Below are 22,747 nucleotides of genomic sequence, written 5' to 3' on the forward strand. Positions count from 1 at the left end.
AAATACCTTACTTTCAAGTGGAAAACGAGACACACGTCTTTGTGACTTTCTTCATACTTCAAAACAAATTAAATGTGTTACTCATCAACTGTTTTCCACTTAAGATCATCTAGCCTAATTATACTGCAAGTTCTCTTAACTAGGGATTTCAGCAACATCATCACCAGGGCTCAGCTGAACTCCCTTCTTGGAAGGAAGCACAAGAGGGCAAACATGGAATTTTCCTTTGTGATTTCTGACATACTGAAGGGTTGTACAATTGGCATTAGACATGTAAGAGCTCCACATCTCACACCAGGCAGACCGATGATTGATAAACCACTATTGAGTGAACTATTCCTATTCCTGCCAATTCTGCCTCAATCACATTAAGAAAGAACATAAAAGATTAATTCAAATCTTCCCAATACTTTTGGGGAGAAGCAGGATTCTATTCAACCCCCAAAACAAGAATTAGGAGTGTTCAGGTTACACATACAAAACCAGGATGATCAGAGAGCAAGAGGCTCCTTGTCTCCAGGCCACATGTATTCTCATTTGAAACACAACAAAACAAGTGTGAGTTATAATACACATCCCCAAACTTAATTTTCTCCTTAGATTATAATTTTTTTTCTCCACAAATCACCCAAGCATATTAAAATTTTAGAAAGTCATCATCTAAATGAGTGAACAATATAGAAAGAACTGTTTCATCTTGAATATTACATTTGCAGACTTAAAGTTGCCTTGAGGCTGTGCATCTGATCTGTTTAAATAAGCACTTACATATTATGGCCTAATTTGGGAAATACAAAGATTACTTGCTGTGGATAAACATGCATATTTGCTATTGACTACCAAAAAGGGTGAATGGAAAATACCCCAGGAGACAGCATAATAACATAATCAGACAGCTCAGCCCTTCAAGAGCCTCCTTGCAGTTGTTAATTGTAAAAAATCAGTGTACAAGATTAAAGCTGCCTGGTGGAGTTAATGCTTTAATTAGCAATAAACCCATCAAAACTACCATTATTTCACTTTATACTAGCACAACAGAGTAAACAATCAGACTGAAAATCTATATACATCTTATTTGTCAGTGTTCAGCAAGCACATTAACAGCATGATGTGGTTATTTTATGTGTAGTGATACAGATTGTTGGTACCAGCACATCCCCTTTAGAGAGGTTTTCAAACTGTAATGTTTTAGTCAGCACAATCTTTACTAGTTTGTTATTCAGTAAATATATGAATATAGTTATATGAATATAATAGTTTGTACACTAAATTTTATAGATTAAAGGAAGCTAATAATGAACTGCTTGATACTTTACAGGTAAAGAAAATATATTATGCATGTTGAAAAGCACTAGAATTAACAAACAGCACACTACAGTCAATTTTTTTTCTATTGATGGCAGTACACAAATAATTTTAAACTCTTCTGCATTTTAGAATACTAAGAAGAAAATCCCCAAGCACTGCCTTTGAATAGAGCTTTCACTGAAAAATTACTGTCACCCAATGGCACAGGAAACAAACATGTTACTTTGTGGACATTCAGTTAGTTGCTATTTATTCTGTTGTTTTTCATTATATTTTTTTATGAAGACATTTTACTAATAATCCACTGTATTGTCGGGGATAGTGGGATCTTGTGAGTGTGTGATTTTTTCTAGAATATAGTGTAAAGTTGAATTTCCTGCATGCAAGTATCCACAAAAGACCCAAAAATAATGACCTACATAGGAAGTAGCCATATGCTTCTCCTAACCGCTGAAAAAAGGTGTGAGTCAAGCTGAATGATATGGGATTCTGGGCTGACAGGAAAAGGAATGGCATGTGTGAGGGCCTGCAACCTTTCTGCCATCCTCTTCAGGAATGCAGGGTCGTTAGCTAGGGAGGCATCTCTGCTGTCCTCTTCAGTGCTTGATGGAAACAACACATTTCTCAGTGACTGACAGGAGCTGTGTCCTCTGTTACCAATAAAAACTATTCTTTTAACTTTTGCTCTGCTTTTTCTCCCCCAGTGCTTATGCAAACACGTGCATTTCTCTTTGCTTTTCATTTGTACCAGTTTTTTCATTTCAAGTCTCTGTAGCTGGGATCCATAGATGCTTCTCTTCTTCAGTGTGGAAATTGCCATTACATCTGTTTGAATGAGGAAAGTGTCCTTGGAAAAGAAAAGCAAAACTATTGCCAAAAAAAGTGGAATGTGCATTTAAAAAAATTTAAGAGATTTACTTGCATTATTGTGTTGATTTTGCCACTCAGCCCTGGAGCAGAGTAGAAAGCAGCTGTTACTTTTAATTGCACTAGAGATTTGCAAATAAAACCCAAACTGTTTCTTCTTCATCAGTACCATCTCTAATGTCTTTACCAGACAGTCTTTTCTTGTGTACTGCTTGAGTGAGACTTGGTGATTAATGTGGTGGACTAGACTGACAACTGAGTGGAAATGTTAAATAATCACTTGTTTTTATACATGTAAAAAAACAGTTCCTACTCATGTTGGAAATCCTTGCTTTTTGAAGGGCATTCTTCCATCTTGCTTCCTTATAATCTAAGGTCATTTAAGGAATAACTGCTTTAAATGCTCGTTGATTACAGTGATGTAAATGCCTCTGGCCCAGACACTGCAGTGAACAAGACTTTCCACACATGAATATGGTTAAGCCAAAGGCCGCAACTTTTATGAACTACATTGCCTAATAAAACAGGGAAGAACCGCTAGCCAGCTGTTCTCCACAAACTACCCAGTAAAACAGGACCAGTGAGGTTCACCAAACATGGGACTGTGGAGGCCAAGCTAAACGTTTAAGAAAAGGCTAACCGCATCCTCCCTCCCGCAAAAGTGACCAAGGCTGGTGGTCCCAAACAGAGTATCTCCTTCTACCCTGTCTGTGCTGGGGAGAGAAGAGTAAAGTAAGTAGTAGCTTTTTCCTTTGTGCAAGGTGCTAAATTTTCCCTGCTGACCAACACCTGGCTAGTATTTAAGGCATGAACAGTAATTCTGGCTACAGCTAACATGTAAAACCCACACTGGAAACTTGCTCTCCAGTTGTGTGTATGCACAAACAAGTTCTCTGGTCTTTCCACTAGCCGAATTTACTAGTAAAGCCACACCACATCTTCAGTGTGGTAAACACTTTTTCTCACTGTGGAAGGAAAGTGCTAGCCAGGTCAGAGCAGAAAACCCAGCAACAGTCAGGGTAAATAACAACAGTTAAAGAAAGAGAAGGGGTCAAAGAAACGTTCGGAACAAGAACTAACTTGTAAGAAGGGGCAGCTGGAATTCACGCAGAGTAGATCTAATTTCTACTGAGAGTGTCATGCAAATCTGAGATTTCCTGCCCAAACACAGATGATCACTGGGAACTCCTGTTCCTTGTGTCCAAGCCACCATGCTTGCTAGAATGGAGAAAGCTGTCTTTCTCACAGTGTTGACCTGTTACCAGTCCAGTATGGACTATGGGGACAGGCTGAGAGAGTCGGGGTTGTTCAGCCTGGAGAAGGCTCTGGGGAGACCTTAGAGCAGCTTCCAGAACCTAAAGGAGGCTCGCAAGAAATCTGGAGAAAAGCTTTTTATAAGAGCAAGTAGTGATCAGATAAGGGGGAATGACCTTAAATTGAAAGAAGAGAGATTTAGATTACATATTAGGATAAATTCTTCACTAAGAGAATGGTGAGACACTAGAACAGGTTGTCCAGAGAGCTTGTGGATGCCCTATCCCTGGAAGTGTTCAAGGCCAGGTTGGATGAGGCTTTGAGCAAGCTAGTGGAAGATGTCCCTGCACATAGGGCTAGATGATCTTTAAGGTCCCTTCTAACTCAAACCATTCTATGATTCCGTAAAATATGTTACCCCAGAGGTGCTGCCACCATCACTGATGGGCTCAAACTTGGCCAGCGGTAGGTCCTTCTTGGAGCCGGCTGACACTGGCTTCATCCAACATAGGGGAAGCTTCCAGCAACTTCTCATAGAAGCCACCCTGTAGTTCCCCCACTACCAAAACCCTGACACACAAATCCAATATGCTACCATATCACCCTTGTCTAAAAATTCTTTCAGAAAAGAAAGCTGTCACATTAATGACACATGAAGTAAACTTGTGTTGCAATGTGTCCTATTTTCAGTTTGCATGGAGGTACTTGTAATATTCTTTTTCACACTGAACTTTATGCCAAGAGAAGTCCCTTGGAAGAACATCAGTAAATATCTTTATATAATGTATCAGTCTGTGAAGATATGATTTACTTGTGAACAATTCACAAGAAGACAAACTGAATTTTCTGAATAAATTAGTAATTGCACATGATTTTTAAGACTTCCATAATAGCAAATATATCCCTTTCAGCATTTTTATGATCAGACTCTCCAACAATAATCATTTGCTACTGATCTCCAACAAGGAAGAGCGCATACATGAATTGAATGAATCTTGACATGGGAAACCCACTAAAGTCCCCTTTCTGCCAAGTCTAACTGACCTGCTCATCAGATGACATAGGTGTCACCTGACATCTGTGATGGCAGCCTCAAAGGTAAGATTAGAGCTCGGGGTTTCCTACCTCAACCTCTCAAAAAATACATTTATCTTAAACAGTAAACTGCAGATGTTATAGTCATGACTGTTATACCTAAACATGCCATTCTGTGCTCACTGCAGCACATACCAGCCATGCTTTCAGTATGTTCAAACCTAATTAGTTCCCCAGACCTCTAAGCTTTATTTTAGTGGTCTCTGAATAGCATAAAAAAATATTCTGGGTTGTGATCCACTTGGCAAAACTTGCATCCCTGTTCCAGGAGCTTTTCTTCCAGAAAGGGATCTCTCTAGACCTTGAATTATGTCAGTTACGCATCTTCATAGCTCTTCAAGAAGCTCCCATACTGTATATGAAAAAATGTTACCAGTCTGATTACACAAGGACTCAGATGTGAAGAGATGAGAGACTACTACTCTGCTCTTTCACTGCTCAACCTCCTTGTCAGTACTGGAAGATACTGATGATCCAGTACAGTTGTGTGTTGTACTGAATGAAATTGTCTCGTCGTTTCTTTGTTCTCCCCCATGACTGCAACAAGTGTTCGTTTCTTTCTTTATCCCTAGATTGCAATTTGCCATTTTTAAGGAATAGATATGATATATTGACTCTACCTGCGTACATCACCTAGTGAGCTGAGATCCTCATGCTTGACTACAGCTTTTAGATGCTATGGATATACGGGCACTACAGTCAGGTGTACACCTCAGTCTGGAATTGCTCAGCTGGATGCACACTTCCCTGTGAAACTTTCACAGGAGAGATAGGTTTGCACTGACTGCAGACAGCAAAGCATGATTTTCTTGAGTAGGCAACTATTCTAGTCCAAAATTAATTTGAAATGGCTGTAAAGTTGTCATTCAGTAGCCTCCTACTTAGCTATGTACAGCTCTTAAAGTCTATATAAGATAGAGGGCAAAAGAGGATGAAGCCTGGTTACCCCCACAAACCATCCAGCCATTCATCAGCAGTGCTATTTCAGTGCAGCATTTCAGCAAATGAAGGCAAAGATGACTGAAGCACAAACCACCCCAGTATACTTTGCCAGAAAATGATCCCCGTTTGGATAACTGAATGTAATATGTCATAATCAGCTTCAAAATGTCTAATGTGCCCAACAGGCATTTGTGTCACTACCCAGTGTGGCAGAGGACTCTGACTCACATTCAGAGAGCAAACAGCTGCAGCAGTTCATGATGTTACCATTCCCACACCCTCCGTTGTTTGCTACCACACCTTTGACAGCAGTTACCACCATAGCAAGAGATTTGGCAGCCACAAATGTGCACCCGCACCTCACCCACACCACAGCCTTCTGCCTTCATATGAACTTACCTTCATCAGTGACTTAAGCCGTGACACAATCAGCAAGGCCAGGCACAAATCCCTGCTGCCACTTCAGCTGCTGTGACATCCAGCAAACTGGGGAGCAGATGTCCTGGCTGGTCAGTTGGGCATCACAATCTGATTCAGCAGTTGGCCTGAGGTAGCTCTAATGAACATACTCTTTTGGATATTATTGATATTATTTAGCACAATAACACAGCTAGAATGACAAAGGGCTAAAATTTCATATACTTTTCCTATCTTTCTTACTGCACACAACAAACTAAAATCAGAACTGTCAATAATCCATAAGTGAATATGACCAGCAGAGTTACAGATCTGGGATAACTGATTTTCAACACTCTGCTTTGTATTGATTTTCTTTTGATGTGGTATCAAAAGTTATGACTCACACAAAATGCTTTCAGTCACCACTAGCCTACGTGCTCCCAAACTGATTTCCTCCCAGGAAATTTTACATCTTTGAGAGCAGATCCTTTACCACTGCCAAAATTATAGGTGTTCTTGAGGGATCTGAAGTAGTTTTATGGCATGATTATCACAGGTCTATGTTTAGCTAAACTATAGAGATAGAAGCAACCCAGTGAATAAAGAAAATAGTAGGGAAGAAATAGTTAGGAGAAGCACACCAGGCAAAAATAAAAATAACACCTGTAACAGTTTATATGTCTAGTTCTGTACTCAGGTAGATCAAGATGAAATCTTGCAGTTAAGATTTTGAGAATAAGAAATATTCAACTATTACTAATCAGAGATTACCTAATAGTAAGCGTATACCACCACATACCCTTGTTAGCATGTTATATTGGATCAGATCCTGTTGGTTTTGCTTCACTCAGGTGAAATTTGTGATGGTTAATAACAGACTAAAATTCATGTTCAGCTTGGCAATACATTAAATAAATTAAAATCTTACACTGTTTATTGCATGGACCTGATGAAATACTATAAACAATACACATCTAGAGTACTATGACAATAGAGATTCAGACTTAGACCCAGATGAATCGAGGTTCAGACTTAAAATTAGATGTACTAGCTGTAATCCATGCAATACGATTTGTAATGTCTGGAGTAAATTTCTATGGTTATTTGCAACTAAAGTACAACTTTTTAGAAGAAAACCCAGTATCTGAGTAGTGTTCCTTTTAAATGGACAAATGTACACTCACACCCACAGCCACCCACACTGATGTATGTATCTGTGACTGCTGAAGCACATCAAGTGAAGTGCCTGGATTTTAGATCCCCAGGGGCAAAACCAAACCTGTTGGATGCTATGCAATTCTGTCACTTCACTGTGGTGCTTCAGTGACAGCTGTAATCTTCTGGAAAAGAAAATTTGGTCTCATAAATGTCTGAGCTGTTTGGCCAAGTTCCTGCTGTCCTTTGCCTACACAAAACTGCCTTCTCCTCAGGCTCTGTTATCCATTAAAATGTTACCAGAGATCTCCACTGACCTCACTTTGTCACGCAAAAACTTTTTCAGAATATTCCCTGCTAGATTTTAGCCCTAACTGATAGGAGTTAGTGTGTTTTTGTTTGTCCTGAATCATTCAGTATCTGTCTCAAATGCAAAACAAGGACCCCTGAACCAGACTCTTGCCATGCACAGGCATAAGAAATTTTGGGGAGATCAAAGGAGAAAATCTGGCTGGTCTGAAGGGTGATATCACTGCTCACCCCATTTCATTTTCTGCCTAGTGAGAATGAAGAGAAAGCTTTATACAATATACAATGTAAACACAACAGAGGGCATGAGCCTGTCAGCCTATTGCTGACATGAGACATGCATACCTGAATCCTGACAGGGACATTTTGTGAGCAAAGGCAGTAATGAGGCTTTGAAAAGCACACGTTTAAGAATGGTGAAAGCTTTAGAGCTGTGCTCATACAGGTTGTGATTTAAAAGGCTGGAGGCTTCAATCTGAGCCATTAAAATTCAGAATGACAGAAACTTACAAAATTTTATTGCTCTGCATTTAACAAAATTTACATTTACAAGCTGTCAGTTTGAAACACTGAATAACTCATAGTTTAGAACACTGAACCTGATTGCACCTGAAGTTAGTTCACTGCTCCCTACTTACAGTCTTTTTCAGATACTTTGAATAATTCTTCAATTCACACACTTTTGTTGTCTCTCTTAATTCAGCTTTGGCCCCAAAAATATATTGGCTTCGCTGGAAGGTCAGGGAAAGACATGTATCTTGTTGCCATTAAAAATAAAATAATAAATAGGCATAATTAAAAGCTCTATTTCTGCTTGTTTAATGTGCTAATATGAGAACATTAAGGCCAATGTACCATCTACAGCTTGGTTGCTTCAGCTGTCTGGATTTTTTTGTTAATTTACAGACTCAATTATGCAGACTCTTAAATCCATAGCATTGGTGGGTGGTAAGGTAGATGGTTAATGAAGAAACGTGGAGTAGGAAACTCCTTTAATACCTGTTTTATATGTATCTTGGGTAACATTTTTAGGAGAACAAGGATCAAAGATTGTAACTTCAAGAAATTCTCAAGACAGGAATAAACGTACATGGTTTTAAGGCACCCCTAGAAATTATGAGATGGCTAATATCCCCACGATTCTGTGGTCTGTTCTGAAACAAAAATATTAAGCCAAATGTTTGGCTCTTACAATAAAAACAGATTATCTAATGGTTTCCAGTGGGAAATATAAGAAAGACCATTCATAAAGACTCTGTAATAGTTATGAATTATAAAGACTTCCTCATTTTCAGTATAAACTGAGACCCCAATAGAAACTGCTAGGTATTTATTCACATGCCCTCAAAGGGACTGCACGTGGACATTTTTAATTAACATTATTTGAAACACCTTAGTCAAGTTGTTCGTTATTAATTTGATATGTTTTGAAGTCCTGACCAGAAAGTTTTCATCACTTACTCTAATTACACCATTCTTATATGACTTTAATACTTTTAAAAGGATACAGTAATTTGCAATCTATACTTATTTTAATTAAGAAAGAAAACCGTGTTTAAGTAATCTAGGTCATAACATGGGGGGGGGGAAGGAAATATTAAATAAACTTTGGGTCATTATCTTTAACATGCCACTAGGCCTTCTCTGAGGAAAAAAAGATAGATCACAAAGACATTATTTGACAGCTCTTCTGCATTTCCAGAGACTCCTCTTTTGTCCCCATTTTATCCTTCCCTTTACAGCTCCCCAGAAGGTTTTTATGTTTATTAGTGGGTATAAAAGAGGTACAGCACCCTCAGTTCACCTCCACCTGTCCTCACTGTCAGTCAGTTCAAATCATTAAGCTAGGGTAAAACTTTCTTGTCTTGCCTTATTCGAATTATTTTCCCTAGCTTTTTTTCTTTTCACAAAGTTTCACCTCTCGTGAAGTTTGCCATTCACCAAGATTTCATGGTGAGTCTGCAGACATTTGTCTGAGGTTACAGTGGTGGTAGCAAGGGCAGAAAATATGCAGGAAACTGTTGACAAGACCTTCATGTTTGTGTCTACAAAGGATAAATAAACTCTACTAGTTTCTTCCTAGAGAATGGTAACCATGACTAGGAGAAAAGTGCCACTGGAGACACCTCAGAGATCAGCAAAACCTGAGTTGTACCTTGTTGTACCTGAGTTGTACACAAAAAAACCCTGCTCATCCCTCAGGAAGATCCAGCAGGCTCAGTTAAACTTAAACTTTGCTCTTTAGCTGGAAGCTAAAATGTTGAAATTTAGCGTGTTACATAAATAGGGCACCTGGCACTTTGAAGGCATGCGTTAAACTCTGCAGGCTCAGCTACACCTTTTTCTGTGCAAATTAAACCGGTTTTGTAAATAATAGCTGAAACTCTGGAACACAAGATGGCAGTGTCAGACACCACGTACCAAGCCAGCGGGGGACTGCAGGCTGGTTACGCTGGGTCTCTTGGCAGGGGAACAGAAGCAAACAGCACTGAGGGCTTTGCGCTTTCCTTGATACTCCCATGGAACTCTTGCTAGAAAGCTGAGACCTTTCTATTCCAAAAATACCTAGGAAACGTCCTGTAGAAGAAATACAGAAACGGTACTTTGCGGAGCAAGCATTGCTCCTATACAGATCTCCAAGATCTCCAGGTTTAAGATAGTGCTTTCACACACAAAATAATGTATGTCTTGAAAAGTTATAGAGGAAAACAGACCTTCTGGAACACTGTTTTTCTTCCCCTGGAGTTATCCTAGCAGAGAATGGAAACATGGTGGGGGGAAGGGAAAATTGTGTTTGATCGTGGTTTGGGAGTTTTTCTTCCAAGTTCATGCATCACTAGTCTCTGTAGTGGTTAGAGTGATGCATATAGTAAAAGCCTAATCTCTTTCAAAGACATACAGGAAAATGCATTTATTAGTTCTATTTAAGAACGGCTTTGTCCTGTTGCTTGTTTTAGGAATCTCACTGTAATCCGTGAGGGTGAGCATGTGAAGGTCAGAGTGGAGAAGGTGTAAACGTGATCTAAAACATTGCAAAAGCTGCAGACCAAACCTGGCAGAAATCGAGCTATCTACAGTCCAGACACCTGGCAGAGCCTCGGTGGGGAAACACTCTTTAAAGACCCTTTAATCACACCAGTATGTCCAAACCCGGTGGAGGTCATTAACAATTATTGTTCTGCTGAATTTGGGGGGTTCTTACTGGGGTGTCTTCGATGACTTTCAGAGCGCCTGAGCCCTAGCCCTGCTCCCTCCGAGGGACGTGGCCCTCTTCCCCTGCACGACTCAGCTCTGGACCCCAAACCTCCCAAGAGCAACCAAGCAAAACTTCACTGGGTGTCCTTGGACACTCGAGTACTTATCCCTTTGACCTTAGACCGGGAAGATCTCCTGGAGCTACAGGGGGGAGGAAAGTAAGGCGTTTGAGGATCCAGGTGGTGCCGGATACAGGTCCAAGTTCTCAGAGGTGCTGGTGGCCCTGCAGAAAGAAAAGGCCGGAGGGATAAAGCACCTGGGGAGGATGATGGCAAAGACAAGGGGCTGGAGTCCCTCATGCATGAAGAAAGCGAGGGTACAGGGGAGGGACTCGGCTTCCAAACTCCCTGCCCCTCCCTTCGCTTTCCCTTTTCCCCTGCGGTGTGCTTGAGTCCGCCTGAGGACCGACGCGTTTCGGACCAGCCCTCGCCCTGGTAGACTGTACAAGGTGACTCGTAGTGCCCTCATTTGTAACGTGCGGTGGGCTGGTGTTCTCTTCCATCGTCTTTACCTCGAAATAGAGGGCTGAGAAAGTAAGTTGTTGTTCTTGAGGAAACTGCAATAACACCTCAGACATACCGTGAAACTTTAACTAGAAATAAACATCCTAATCAAAATACCTGCCGAGAACCGAGAAACCTCACGCAGGCAATCCCTCTAGTCCTTATTTTAAATCACATCGATGGAGACATCCTGCTTTCTCCGTTAGTAAGGCTAGGAGAGACACAAGTCCTGCCTCCCAACTGTCCAAAGCGGGTTTCAGTGTCTTTTGCTCTTTGCAGGGCCGTTTCACTGTGAACACAGCGGGGCCGGGCCGGGCCGGCGGTCGGTCCAAATTCAGCACTGGCCCGCCAGTGATAGTTCCCTCTCGCCGCTCCGAGCCAGGTCCGGCCCGGCCGCTTCCCCCGCCTGCATTCCTGCAGCATCTTCCCGGCCGCGGCACGGTATGCTTTGTCTCTACTGCCGGCGGCAGCTTTTTAGCTGGTGCCCAGGGAAGAAACAGCAAGGGGAAAAATAATAAAATAAAATAAAATAAAATAAAATAAAATAAAATAAAATAAAATAAAATAAAATAAAATAAAATAAAATAAAATAAAATAAAATAAAATAAAATAAAATAAAATAAATAAAATAAAATAAAATAAAAATAAACTTTAAATTTTAGCTGTCGGGTTTGGGTGGGTTTTAAGCATTTGAAATGAAGACAAACGATATCCAAGACAACGGGGAAGGTCTGTGTGAGGAGATCATGAGTGTGTTTTGCAGAGTCTCTCAAGGAGCGCAGTAACGGGATGAACGCGCTACGAAGCCCCGCGTAATGCTGCGACACACTCGGACGTGTGACCCTCACCCTCACTGGTGATCACCAGCCCAATCTGCCTTTCCCAGTGGAAACTTACATGTTTTCACGTGAACCTGTGCTTGTCAGTCGCTCTCACTACGCTTTGGGCTGCTCCCTGCAGGGAGAGCGGCACGGCGGCAGGACCTTATTTGTTCCCTGTCTGCCCTTCCTCGCAGCTCTGACTGGGATAGCCACAGTCAGTCATTCCTGCCGAAGGAAATATTCCATGTAGCCCTTTAAACATTAGTGCAGCAGAAATATTTGGGGAGCTAAAAAGCAAGCGATGCCTGTCGGTCTGTGGGAACGGGGGGTTTCTCGCCTTGCAGCACTTGGCAGGAACTTTATGTCGTGGACGTTTCGGCAGCACTTTTGTCGTGCGGGAAGGAAACCCAAACGCTACGGCTTCGTTCCTTAATTCACTCAAAATTTAAAAGGAATCACCGAGGGTAAATCCACACCCGGTTGCTTTGACAAAGCGTGTCCCTGTGCGGAGGGGTCGGGGACACCGGGGCGCGTCTGCCCGTGCAGTGGGAGGGAGCCCCGACGGCCCGGCCGGGCTGGGCAAGTGGGGCTGGGGCTGGGACGGTGGAGGTCGGAAGAACCGGTCCTGCCTCCGTCGGATTCATTCAGAGACCTTTCATCGTGTGCACCGGATTTCCAGGGGAAACGCGGAGATAAACTCCCCAGGAAAAACGATGGATGCGATGGAAAGGCACTTTCAACAGCTGAACCTTCCCCCCACCCTTCTCTCTATCTCCCGTACGGGGAGTTCAAGGCCATATCTCCCCACGTCGAGGATGATCGGGACTTCTCGCCTGCGCTGAAAGCGCGAATAAAGGCGGGGGTGCCCTGGCCGCGCTGGCGATGGGGCAGCAGTTGGTTTACAGCCCGCAGGACGCCTCTGTCCACCGGCTCAGGCCGCTCTTCCGACCGGGAGCGGGGCTTTCTTCGAGTGCGACTGCCCCGCGGCCGAGCACAGCGAACCCGCAGGGCTCGCTTCTGTCCCCGCCGGCTCGCCCCACGCGTGCCGGCGGCCGCGGAGCTGCCAACTTGCGGTAGCAAACGGCGGCCTCGGGCAGAGCAGGAGCCCGGGGGGTGGTGGGCTGGGTGTCACCCCAGGTGCCCCGCTCTCCGGAGAGGGGCTTGCTGCAAATGTCATCAGAGCCTCGCCGCCGAGCCCGGCGCGTTTCAGCCACATATGGTGGGTGGATTTAGGTGTCAAAAGCCGGCGAATTAGAAATGGTAATTGTCCGTCATTATGGGTGAAACGCGATCTATCACAACAACTGGAACATGTCTGGGCACTAGCAAAAATAATTTGAATGATTAGCGATCATTATGGATGTCAAGCCACGTCCATTAAGTTGTATGAAGAAATTATCCTTGACGTGCGAAATCAAACTACAAATACACAGGCCTGGCATTGAGGAGACCCTCCCTGCTGGGCCGCGGGAGGCCGGGAGCGGCTCGGGAGAGGCGCCGGGGCGACCGCGCTGCCGGGGCTGGGCTAGGGTGGCCCTGAGCGAGGTCTCTGCCCCGAACCCCCTTGTCCTGCCCACGGCGAGAAGATGGGGAGAGGCGCTTGGGCGGTGGAAGAATGTGTTGCTGGTAGAGGGAGGCGAGGGGCAGGGAGCCGGGCGGGATGCGGTTGTCCCGAGTAGCCAGCAGGCACCTCGCGGAGGAGAGAAGTGGTGGGGAATGGTTGTTCTGTAACGGACACGTCTGACCCTCCCGTATTGTCCCAGGCTTTGGCAGAAGGGGCCGTTCGGGGACCTGCTCCACCGTTGTTCCCGCGGGGTGCAGAGCTCCCCGGCCCTGCCGCGCCCGCCTGGCGAATGGACTGTGCCATCGCCCTGAAAACGATACTCTTCCAGGGCGAGAGCAGCTCTCCAGCAATTCCCACGTTGGAAAGGTTGCATATATTTTTGCTAAGATAAAATGTCGGGTTTTCCTCAGAAAGTTCGCTTCTTACGGTGAGGGCTTGTGGTAGGGTTTCATTTTTTCCCCCTGCACCTTCGTTACTGATGCTTCTTCAGCGAAATTATTCGCAAAAACGAAGCGGATATTTCAGTATCCTACGGAGGTATTTTTAGTAAAGCTATGCCATTGTGATGTCCCGGGCCACAGCCTCACACGGACATCTAAGCACAACTTCCCAGGGTCCACGAATCCGCGGTGCAGACCGCAGGTTTTAAAGCAAAACGTAAAAGGTTTTCCCTGCAGGCGAGGAAAACCGATTGTTTCAGAGATTTTATTGGTTTACTCCGATAAATTAGTAAAATTTCAGAAAACAAACGGAACCTTCAGAGTCACTTGACAAAATAACAGCACCCCTGCAGAGCGGTGTTTGCAACCAGCGAATGAGTGCAGATGTGCTTCTCTTGTTGCGCTCTCTGGAAAGCAGTTGTACGTCCGTAGAAGTTTCCCGTTTGCGATTATTTTTTATTTTTAACTGAATAAAGGAACCGCGAATCGTTATTTTGTTTTATATTTTTTAATCAGCCAAATAAAAATCCCTTGTTGGCTGTGTTCATTTTGCAGTGCTGTGCCCCTATGCGGGATACAGCGGCCACTCTGCCACCTCGGTAAATCCGCTCACGACGCCCTAAATGTGCTCACGACACCCCCACGGGGATAAACGGCCCCGCGGGTCCTCGGCGATGATTTTGCGGCTGTGCTCCCCTCCTCTAGCCCGTTGCCAGGGCACCCAGTGCCGAACAGGCAAAGCCCGAACACGACCCGTCCCTCGTTTCCCTACCCAGAGCAGAAGAGCCGGTACAAGCCCGAGCGCTGCCGGCAGCCGGCAGAACTGCCTCCCTCGCTTCCCAGCTAGACCTGCTTTATGCGTACGGTTTGCAAATCTGTATTATTCCCTCACAAGCCAAAAATAATATTAGTCCTCTCCACGCGCATTTCATCCCTAATTATCACTCGAGTCCTTTGCGACACAAAGGCTTTCCCCGGCCGGTTTAAGCGCAAAGCAGCGCAGATCCACGAGCAAAGTGGTTTACCCTTTCCCGGGAGAAAAGCCGGGGGGGGTCTCGCCTTCTGGTGGCTTTAACGGGGAGCCGAGCCCCGTCACCGACGCCGAACCGGGTCCTCAAGCCGCCTGAGCCGAAAGGCTGTGGAGGGCTCTGGAGCCCCGGGCAGGGTAGGCAGCGTCTTTCAGAGCCATCCCCTCCGGCCGGCAGGATTTACTTTCCCCATAGAGCAATTTAGGAAGCAAAGCAGCAACCAGCGACCTCCGAGCAATGTCTCCTGTCACCCTCCCGGTCCCTCCGCCCCTGCTGCTGGCTCCCTGGGGCTCTCGCCAGTGCCGTCCAGCCCCGGGAGGCTGAAAATGAGCCCCTCCTGTGCCTTTCCGCCCGGTTTATGGGTTTCTGACCATTCTCTCTCGGTGTGGAAGCACTGTTTTGGTTGTCAGTCGGCCGTGCATGAAAAGGCTGCGTGTGGCCTTTTTGGCTCCCAGGCCTTCTTTTTTTTTTTTTTTTCTTTTTGTAAGAAAGGGGGCGGGGGGGAAAGAAGTTTGAAATACCTATGAGCACTATTACCTAGATACGTATTTTTATTAACAGCTGTGTCCCTACTCTGGTGGGAGGGACATCAGTCACTAATCCTGGTGGCACCCTTTTGCAGACAGCAGGTAGTCCCTGCAGGTCGTCTTCCACCGTGTCCAGCAGCCCCGCGGCCGCCCCTCGCCTGCGCTCCCCGAGCCGAGAGGAAGCAGAAGTCGTCTTCTGCTCACCAGCAGTTATGCCCCAGCGGAGGGTCCGTGCTGCCTGTCAGCAGCGTCTTTGGGGAGCCCGAGCGCCGGCCTCTTTTCTACCGCGTCAGATTTTAGGGAAAGCCCCTGTCGCACCTGAAAGCTCTGGAGCCACATCTCCCCGCTGTCAGTTTTCCAAGGAGCTCCCCAGCGACTGCGCTCCTCCCCAGCATTACTGTCGGCCAGCCGGTACAGAGCTGGGGAAACAGCCGGGGAAAGAGGTGTGGAATGCTCTTCAGCAGCCCCGAGGCAGCAGAGTCAAAACCCTCAGTCCGCTGCCGGGGCTGTCCCCTCGGGCCCACTGGAGCTGGCTGGGCTCCGGGCAGGCCGATGGCCTCGCTGCCGGGGTTGTGGCAGCATCCGTCGGCCCTGGCCTGCCCCGGACACTGCGGCATCCCGCTGCCGGGCGGTGCCGGGAGTGAACTTGCCCTCCGGAGGGAGAGGGGGTTTGCTTAGGGATTGCCGGGATTCTCTCCCTCCTTTAGAGAAAATAATAATGAAAGAAATTAAATAATACACATAGAAACCATAAGTTACAAAAACGACAAGTCCCACCGGCAGATGAGAAACCTCCCGCTCCCCGGTCCTTCTGCCAGGCATCGGAGCGGTCTCGGAGAGGGGGAACACCGCAGAGCCGTGCGCGGGGACGAGCCGAACTGGGGGTCTCTGGGATGAGCCTCTTCGCCTACCGGCGCCCCCCTCGCCTCTGGCGTTGAGAGCGTGGCCCCGTCGCAGCGCTGTGCGGCGTACCCGCGTTGATGGTGTGAGGCTTGGCTGGTACATGTTTCATTTGCTCCCTGGTTTACCTTGTCCCCGGGGAAATCATGTTATTCCCAGAGCAGAAGGAAGGGCCAGCTTTGGGGAGGCTTTCGGACAGGCTGGCAGCGGTGGCATCCCCGGTGTTGCGGTCGCGGCAGAAAGAAAGACCTGCCCTTTATTTTCCACATCACCTCAGCAAAGGGATGACCCCGGGCTGCTTTCTGGGGCCACCACTGCCACCGCCTTCAGGCTTCCCTTAAGGCCTTAACTATGCGGCTGCCCAGCTCCGGCAGATTCCCAGTGTTCCCCTATGTACGGTGAGGACTATCCCAGCAGCGGGACGTCCCCGCTCCAGTTGGGTGCTGCAGACCCAGGGGAGCCGCCGGGTTCTCTGTGCTCCTGCCCGGGGGCCGCCCTCGGGCGCGTCGCCCCCCCACTGGCGGGAGAAGAGGAGCGGAAAACTGTCTGCCAAAGCCCCAGGCCTGCCGTGGAGAGGCCCTTAACCTCCGGGCCACCTTTGCCCCCTGCTCTCCGGAGCCCCTGGGAGGCCGGGCAGGTGCTGTGTTCCGGAGGGGGCTGCCTGCGCTCCGGCATCTTCTACCGCTTCTCCTCCACTTCTCCCCGGGGAAGTGTTGCTGATTCCTACCTGACAAGTGTGTAGGGACGCACACACATCTCTGGTGGTTTCCTGTTTTATTACTCTGTGAGCGAGCGGGAAGTATCTAAATATAGACAGCTTCCCTGTTGCAGAGTTCGTCTCCGCGCCTGTGCTAGTGTTTAATACACAAACACAAGCGCCTATGGAGACATATGCAAAGATATACACAATTTACATTACATTTCAACAACCGAATTGCTCGTAGCTGCAGCAGTTTCTCTCTCCCTCTCTCTCTCCCTCTTTCTATTGCGACCGTTTTCCCTTTTTAAGATTTGAGCTTGTCCATGTCCGGATGGAAATTTATTCCCACGGCTTTTGTATGGATTTGGGATTTGGGAGAGACTGAAATCGGAACATATCGTTAGGGGAATTATTTTCATGTTGCATCCGTATGTGCTGATGAGTTGAATGCGTGTTCGGGGAGAGGGGTGAATGAACATGGGTGTAGAAGGGATTTTAGAGCCCAGGTTTTGCTGATGATTTAAACTTCGAAAATCCAGATTAATTCCTTTGTCCCTGGTACAGTTCCGCTCTGGCTGCGAGGGGTTTCGTCACTAAGACAAAAAGCCTCAGAGCGTTTGCTTTGTATTTGAAATAGTAAAATTATCAGTAAAAACAGGAATATAAACGCCTCCAAATTCCGATAGAATCTCATTAAATTGTCGATTAAATTTTCTCGATGTAAAATACTGCCGTTTCTCAAATATTTGATTTCGCCAACGGCAAACGAAGACACCCTCGATGCTTAACATTCGATATTAAACACAATCCTAAATTTCGAAGTAGCTTCACTCGAGTCAACTTTTCCAGCTATTTCTATCTCGAGTAAAATGCATCATGGTTTTACCGGGTTCGAGGGAAAATAGTCCGAGGCTTTATTCTGCGCCTGTTCTCCTGTGTTACCCCCCGGGTAAGTTCTCATGACAGACGCTTTCTTTTCGTATCAGGCGGTTTCCTCCAGTGTTGCATCTGACAGCGAGCACGAAGCAAAATAACAAAACACGGCGACCTACAGGGAAAAGAAGGCTTCGAAATAATCCTCTCTCTCGAACGAGAAGCCAGATAGGAAGCATAACCAGTTTCTCCGAAACCCACCCCACTGCCTTGCCTCCCCATCCCCACCGGGGGCTACACCTCCCCTGGCATGAGTTGTCCCGTCGAAGCTGGGGTGGGAGTCGGCGGCCGGTGTCTGCTGTGGGGTTGCAAACCTCACCGGGGGACACGGGGCTGCAGGCAGAGAAACTACCCCAGGGACAAAAAAATGGAGCAAATTGAGCTGTCTGAGCGGCAGCAGAGACTCCTCTTCTTCTTCCCAAGTGCTCCTGACATCCAAACGTTTAATTTTTCCAGAAGAGAAAGAGATGGGGAATGATGATATTAAATAGTTAGAGAAAGGGAAAAGAAAAAAAGGAAAAGGGTCAGTCCTGCGCATCCGCCAAGGTCTTGGCTCTAGCGTACAGGACCTCTACGTCCGGAATGCTCCTGTCGCCTACCCGCCGGCGGAACAAAACCAAACCCGAAGCATTCCCGCGGTGCCAAGACGGCTGATGGGTCTAGGAGCAGAGTGCTCGCCCAGAGCCACTCCACCCCTGAGGGCTAGAGTGGCCGTCACTCGTTTCCCCACCGCCGAGCGCAGCCAGGGCCATCTCAACCTCTGAGCACAGGCAGCCCGAGCCTGGGGGCGTTTCTCCTGCGGAGGGAGAGAAGCGGCAGCGATGGAGGATCGGGGGCGCCGGGCAGCGCTGCCGCCTGTGAAAGGGTTCCGTCGTCGTGGAGAAACTACCACAGCTATTACCGGGTCCCGTCCCTCCGAGCGCCGTTGCCCACAGCACAGACCGCCCGCCTCTTATGGCCGCGCTGGCCCCGGCGGGGACTGCCGAAGGACAGCGGACGGGGGCAGGGTGCGCTGCCAGCGCCGCGCCGAGGGCCCTGTCTCGCAGCGGTGGCTCAGTCCAAGGCGGAGGCTGCTCCAAGCGGCTATCGTTGTCGTGTCGGGATACAAACGGCCTCGGCAGTTTTCGCCGAAGACTGCGCAGCTCCATCCTTCAGACCCAGCCCGACCCCCCGGGCTCCAACAACGAGAGAACCACTCTCCGATCCGCACACCTTTACCCGAGCCGCCAGGGTATTTAAATAGACACGGCCAGTGGCAGGGGGCACTGCCCGTCCTGCACAGCGAGGCCGCCCTCGCAGGGAAAACCGATCCGATGTCCCTACGGCTCACTGCAACCCGCGCAGCCGCAAACTATACCAGCAGCTCTGCGGCTCCATCCCGGACACAAGTAACTCTCCCAGGCACCCGGACCGACCCGGGAGCCGGCTCCGGAGCTGCCCGTGAGCACGGGCAAGGCGGCCCTGGGGAGCCGCTGCCAGCCTGCGGGCGAGTGGGAAAGGAGGGATGTGGTCTGTGCTACAGCCTGAAGTCAGCTGCGGGGAAAAGGTCGCTGGGGAAATCCATGCCAACTATCAGAAAAGACACAAGCGGCAGAACCGAGTGTTAAACTAAAGTTTATAAATTAAAAAGGAAAGAAAAAAAACACCCCAAAAGTACAGCGGGTAGCTTACAAACATTCACAATTCATTTGAAGTAAATAATCTAGTTGAGTGCACAGTGCCGTTGAAAGAGAAAGGGAGTGGGTAAAAAAAGAAAAAAGAAGGGCAACAAGTAGAAAGAATGAGTTACCTTGAAAGAAAGTGAGTGTAATTACATTGCTGAGCAGATCTGAAATCCCCACCCCTGAAGGAGAGGGCTGCAGAAGAACTCTAAAAGGCACTGATGGTATTAGGATTTCTCATTACATCGATTTCTTAAAAAGCCTGACTAGAAGTATTCACATTGAATATAAAAATAATAATAACAACTTTAATACAACTGGAAAGTGCGAAAAATCTGTAACTCCTCCCTCCCTGAACACGGAAAGATCTCAGGAAAAAAAAAAAAAAGAAGATGTCTGGCGTTTCAATGTAAGTCTCACCCTTTTGTGACATATTTATCCTTTGCCAGGGCTCATGGAGTACAGGAATAACATGGGCAACAAGAGCAGGGGGATCTGAAAGAGGCTTCCTTACATTCAGCACCATACAAGGCACAATCAGTTTGCAACGAGTTGGAAGACCAAGGACTCAAACATACATCAAAAATAATCTTCGTTACAATCCACCGAGGGAGTCCTTGATCTCTTCTTTTGAGCTGCGTTTGGTTTTGCAGGTTGGTTGCTTTTGTTTGAGGTTTTTTTCTCCTCTACATTTTTTCCTCCTCTCTCTTTGTCCCACACAAGATCGAGTCTCTACCAATCCGAAGTGAAATAAAACAAACAAACAAAAAGTCTACACCAAATACACTGACAACATGGATACCATGAACTAGTCGTGCCGAATCGCTCAAGTCCTCGGCTGGCAGGGTGGGGACGGAGTGAGAATCGGGGCGGGGTGGCCCGCAAGTCCTATGCTGGGAGAGAGTGAGGAACCATCCAAATAATATTAATAATAAAAATAACAATAAAATAATAATAAATACTGTCCGAGGCACCGAGAGCTGCAGCTGGGGCTCTGGATTTGAGAAGCTGGATGAATGGATGAACAGGCAGCGGGAGGGATAGGAGGTGGCAGAGGGGAGATGGGTTTCCTGGCTGCCAGTGTGTGTGGTGGGGGTGCTGCAGGTTATGTTTGCTTGCCCCTCACTGGGTGCCGGCGGCTGCGGCGCAGGTGGACAGAGCCCACCCGGGCAGGCAGTAGTAGGGGTAGTAGTAGGAGGGCTGGAAGGAGAGCAGCGAGGGCGGCCGCAGCACCTCGCCGGGGTGGTACTGTCTCTGGTCGTCGCGCACCAGCACCTTGACGGCCACCTTCTTGGCGGCGGGGGCAGCGGCCAGGAGGTCGGCGGCCATCTGCCGCCGCTTGGTCTTGTACCGCCGGTTCTGGAACCAGATCTTCACCTGTGTCTCGGTGAGCTTCAGCGAGGCCGCCAGGTCGGCCCGCTCGGGCCCCGACAGGTACCGCTGGTGGTTGAAGCGCCGCTCCAGCTCGAAGACCTGAGCGTGGGAAAAAGCTGCGCGGGAGCGCTTCTTCCGCGGCTTCGGCGCTACTGCCTCCTCCTCTCCTGGCAACAGATTCCCGCACTTGCCCACTCCTTCCTCCTCCTCCGGGGGGCTGCGATCTGCAGGCAGGACGAGAGCACGGCGGTCAGCGCAAGCGAGCACTGGGACACCCGCATCCCCACTCCTCGGCGGGAGTACACCCGCGCAGCCGGGCGGCCTGAGGCGACGGGACGGGCGCGGAGCTGCCCACCGAGCCGAGGGCTAAAGCAGTGGGGGTTTCTCGCTCTTCGTTAAGCGCCGGGCGCCCTCTCTGGCTGGGGGCTCGGCCTAGCAAAGGGCTCCCCGATCAGCCCTCCCTCTCCCCGCGGGACAAGTTTCGGTTGTTCTTTCCCCCGGCACAGTTCGCCGCACAAACCCGCTGGGCCAGCGGAAACTGCCGATCATCTCCCGTTCTCAAACTCCCCTCATACCCATCCCGGACCCTCCCGCTCCCCTCGCAAGAGTGCGCTGCCGGGACTGCCCCTACCCGAGACGGCGGCCGACATCTCGCTGTCACTGAGGCCGGCGGCGTCCCGCTCCGCCGCCTCTGGGGGCTGCGCCTCCTCTGCCACCTCCGGCCGCCCGCCGCCTGTGACTTCGGCGGGGCGGACGCTGGCACCGGCGCTCTCCTCCTCGGAGCGCCGCTCGCCCTCGGGGTCCTCGCTGAGCGCAGAGTCCGAGTCCCAGCCGGCTGGTGTCCGCGGTGCCGGGACGCGGGGTGCGGGTGACGGGAGCGGCGGGCCCTCGGCGGCTCCGCACAGCCTCCAGCCACCGGCCGGCCCGGGTGGCGGCGGCCGCCCCGCGGCGTGGCGGGCGCGCTCCTCCTTCTTGTTGAGGATGGCCTGGATGGAGAAAGGCGTCAGGGCGCTGCCGCCGCGCACAGCCATGGCCCGGCGGCTGGCGGGCGGCCCCCGCGGGCTTGCAGCCGACCGCGCCTTCAGCTGGGCGACCGCATCGCCGGCAGCGGCCGCGACGGTGCCGGGCCCTTCACTGCCGCCGGGAGGGCGGGCGCCAGCGGGGGCAGCCTGTGTGCGCCGCTGCCGGCCCGCCCGCCCATAGGGCCGGGGCCGCAGGGGCCGCCGCTCCGCCGGGCGCCGCCGCGGGTCCCTGCAGGCGCGGGGCTGCCTCCGCCCCGCTCTGTCCCGCCCCGCGCCCGCCCTCTCCTTTTTCTGCCGGCGGCGCTGTCATCGCTCACCGCGCTGACAGCGCCGGCCCCGCGCCTTCCCATTGGTCAGCCGGCGAGCGGCCCGCACGGCGATTGGCTCCCCGCAGCGGGGCGATGCGGCTCCGCGGGGCGCGCGGCGGGGCGCGCTGAGCTTTAACCCCTTGAGGCCCGCGGGGCTCCCCCTTGTACCCCACCGGGGCCCGCGGTGGGAGCAGTACCTCCCGGGACCGGCGCTGTGTGCGCGGGGGAACAGCGCCCAAAGCTCCGGCCGCTCTCCCTGCGGGTGTCAGCGCGCAGCGCATCCGTTGGTTTTCGAAAATGGGCTTATCCGCGCCCCGCTGGTTTAAAAATGGGGTCGGTCTTTTGTCAGGGACGGTCTTGGGTCCGTGAGTCTCTTAAAAAC

General features: G+C 49.1%; 1 protein-coding gene across 1 annotated transcript; it reads right to left on the reverse strand.

Annotated features, from left to right (window-relative positions):
- Nucleotides 1–20,783: 20,783 nt before the first annotated feature.
- On the reverse strand, nt 20,784–22,066 carry NKX3-2 (NK3 homeobox 2). Its single transcript, XM_034064985.1, has 2 exons — nt 21,667–22,066; nt 20,784–21,259 (listed from the first exon to the last, which is right to left on the reverse strand). Exons 1-2 carry the CDS (start codon nt 22,064–22,066, stop codon nt 20,784–20,786), a joined length of 876 nt encoding a protein of 291 aa, XP_033920876.1.
- Nucleotides 22,067–22,747: the final 681 nt, after the last annotated feature.

Source organism: Melopsittacus undulatus, chromosome 7 (genome assembly GCF_012275295.1).
Source record: "Melopsittacus undulatus isolate bMelUnd1 chromosome 7, bMelUnd1.mat.Z, whole genome shotgun sequence".
Taxonomy (NCBI): Eukaryota; Metazoa; Chordata; class Aves; order Psittaciformes; family Psittaculidae; genus Melopsittacus; species Melopsittacus undulatus.

Coding starts and splice junctions, on each gene's coding strand:
- NKX3-2 (XM_034064985.1), bottom strand. CDS start 22,066: ATGGCTGTGCGCGGCGGCAGCGCCCTGACGCCTTTCTCCATCCAGGCC. Junction 21,260..21,666: donor GATGTCGGCCGCCGTCTCGG/GTAGGGGCAGTC, acceptor TCCTGCCTGCAG/ATCGCAGCCCCCCGGAGGAG.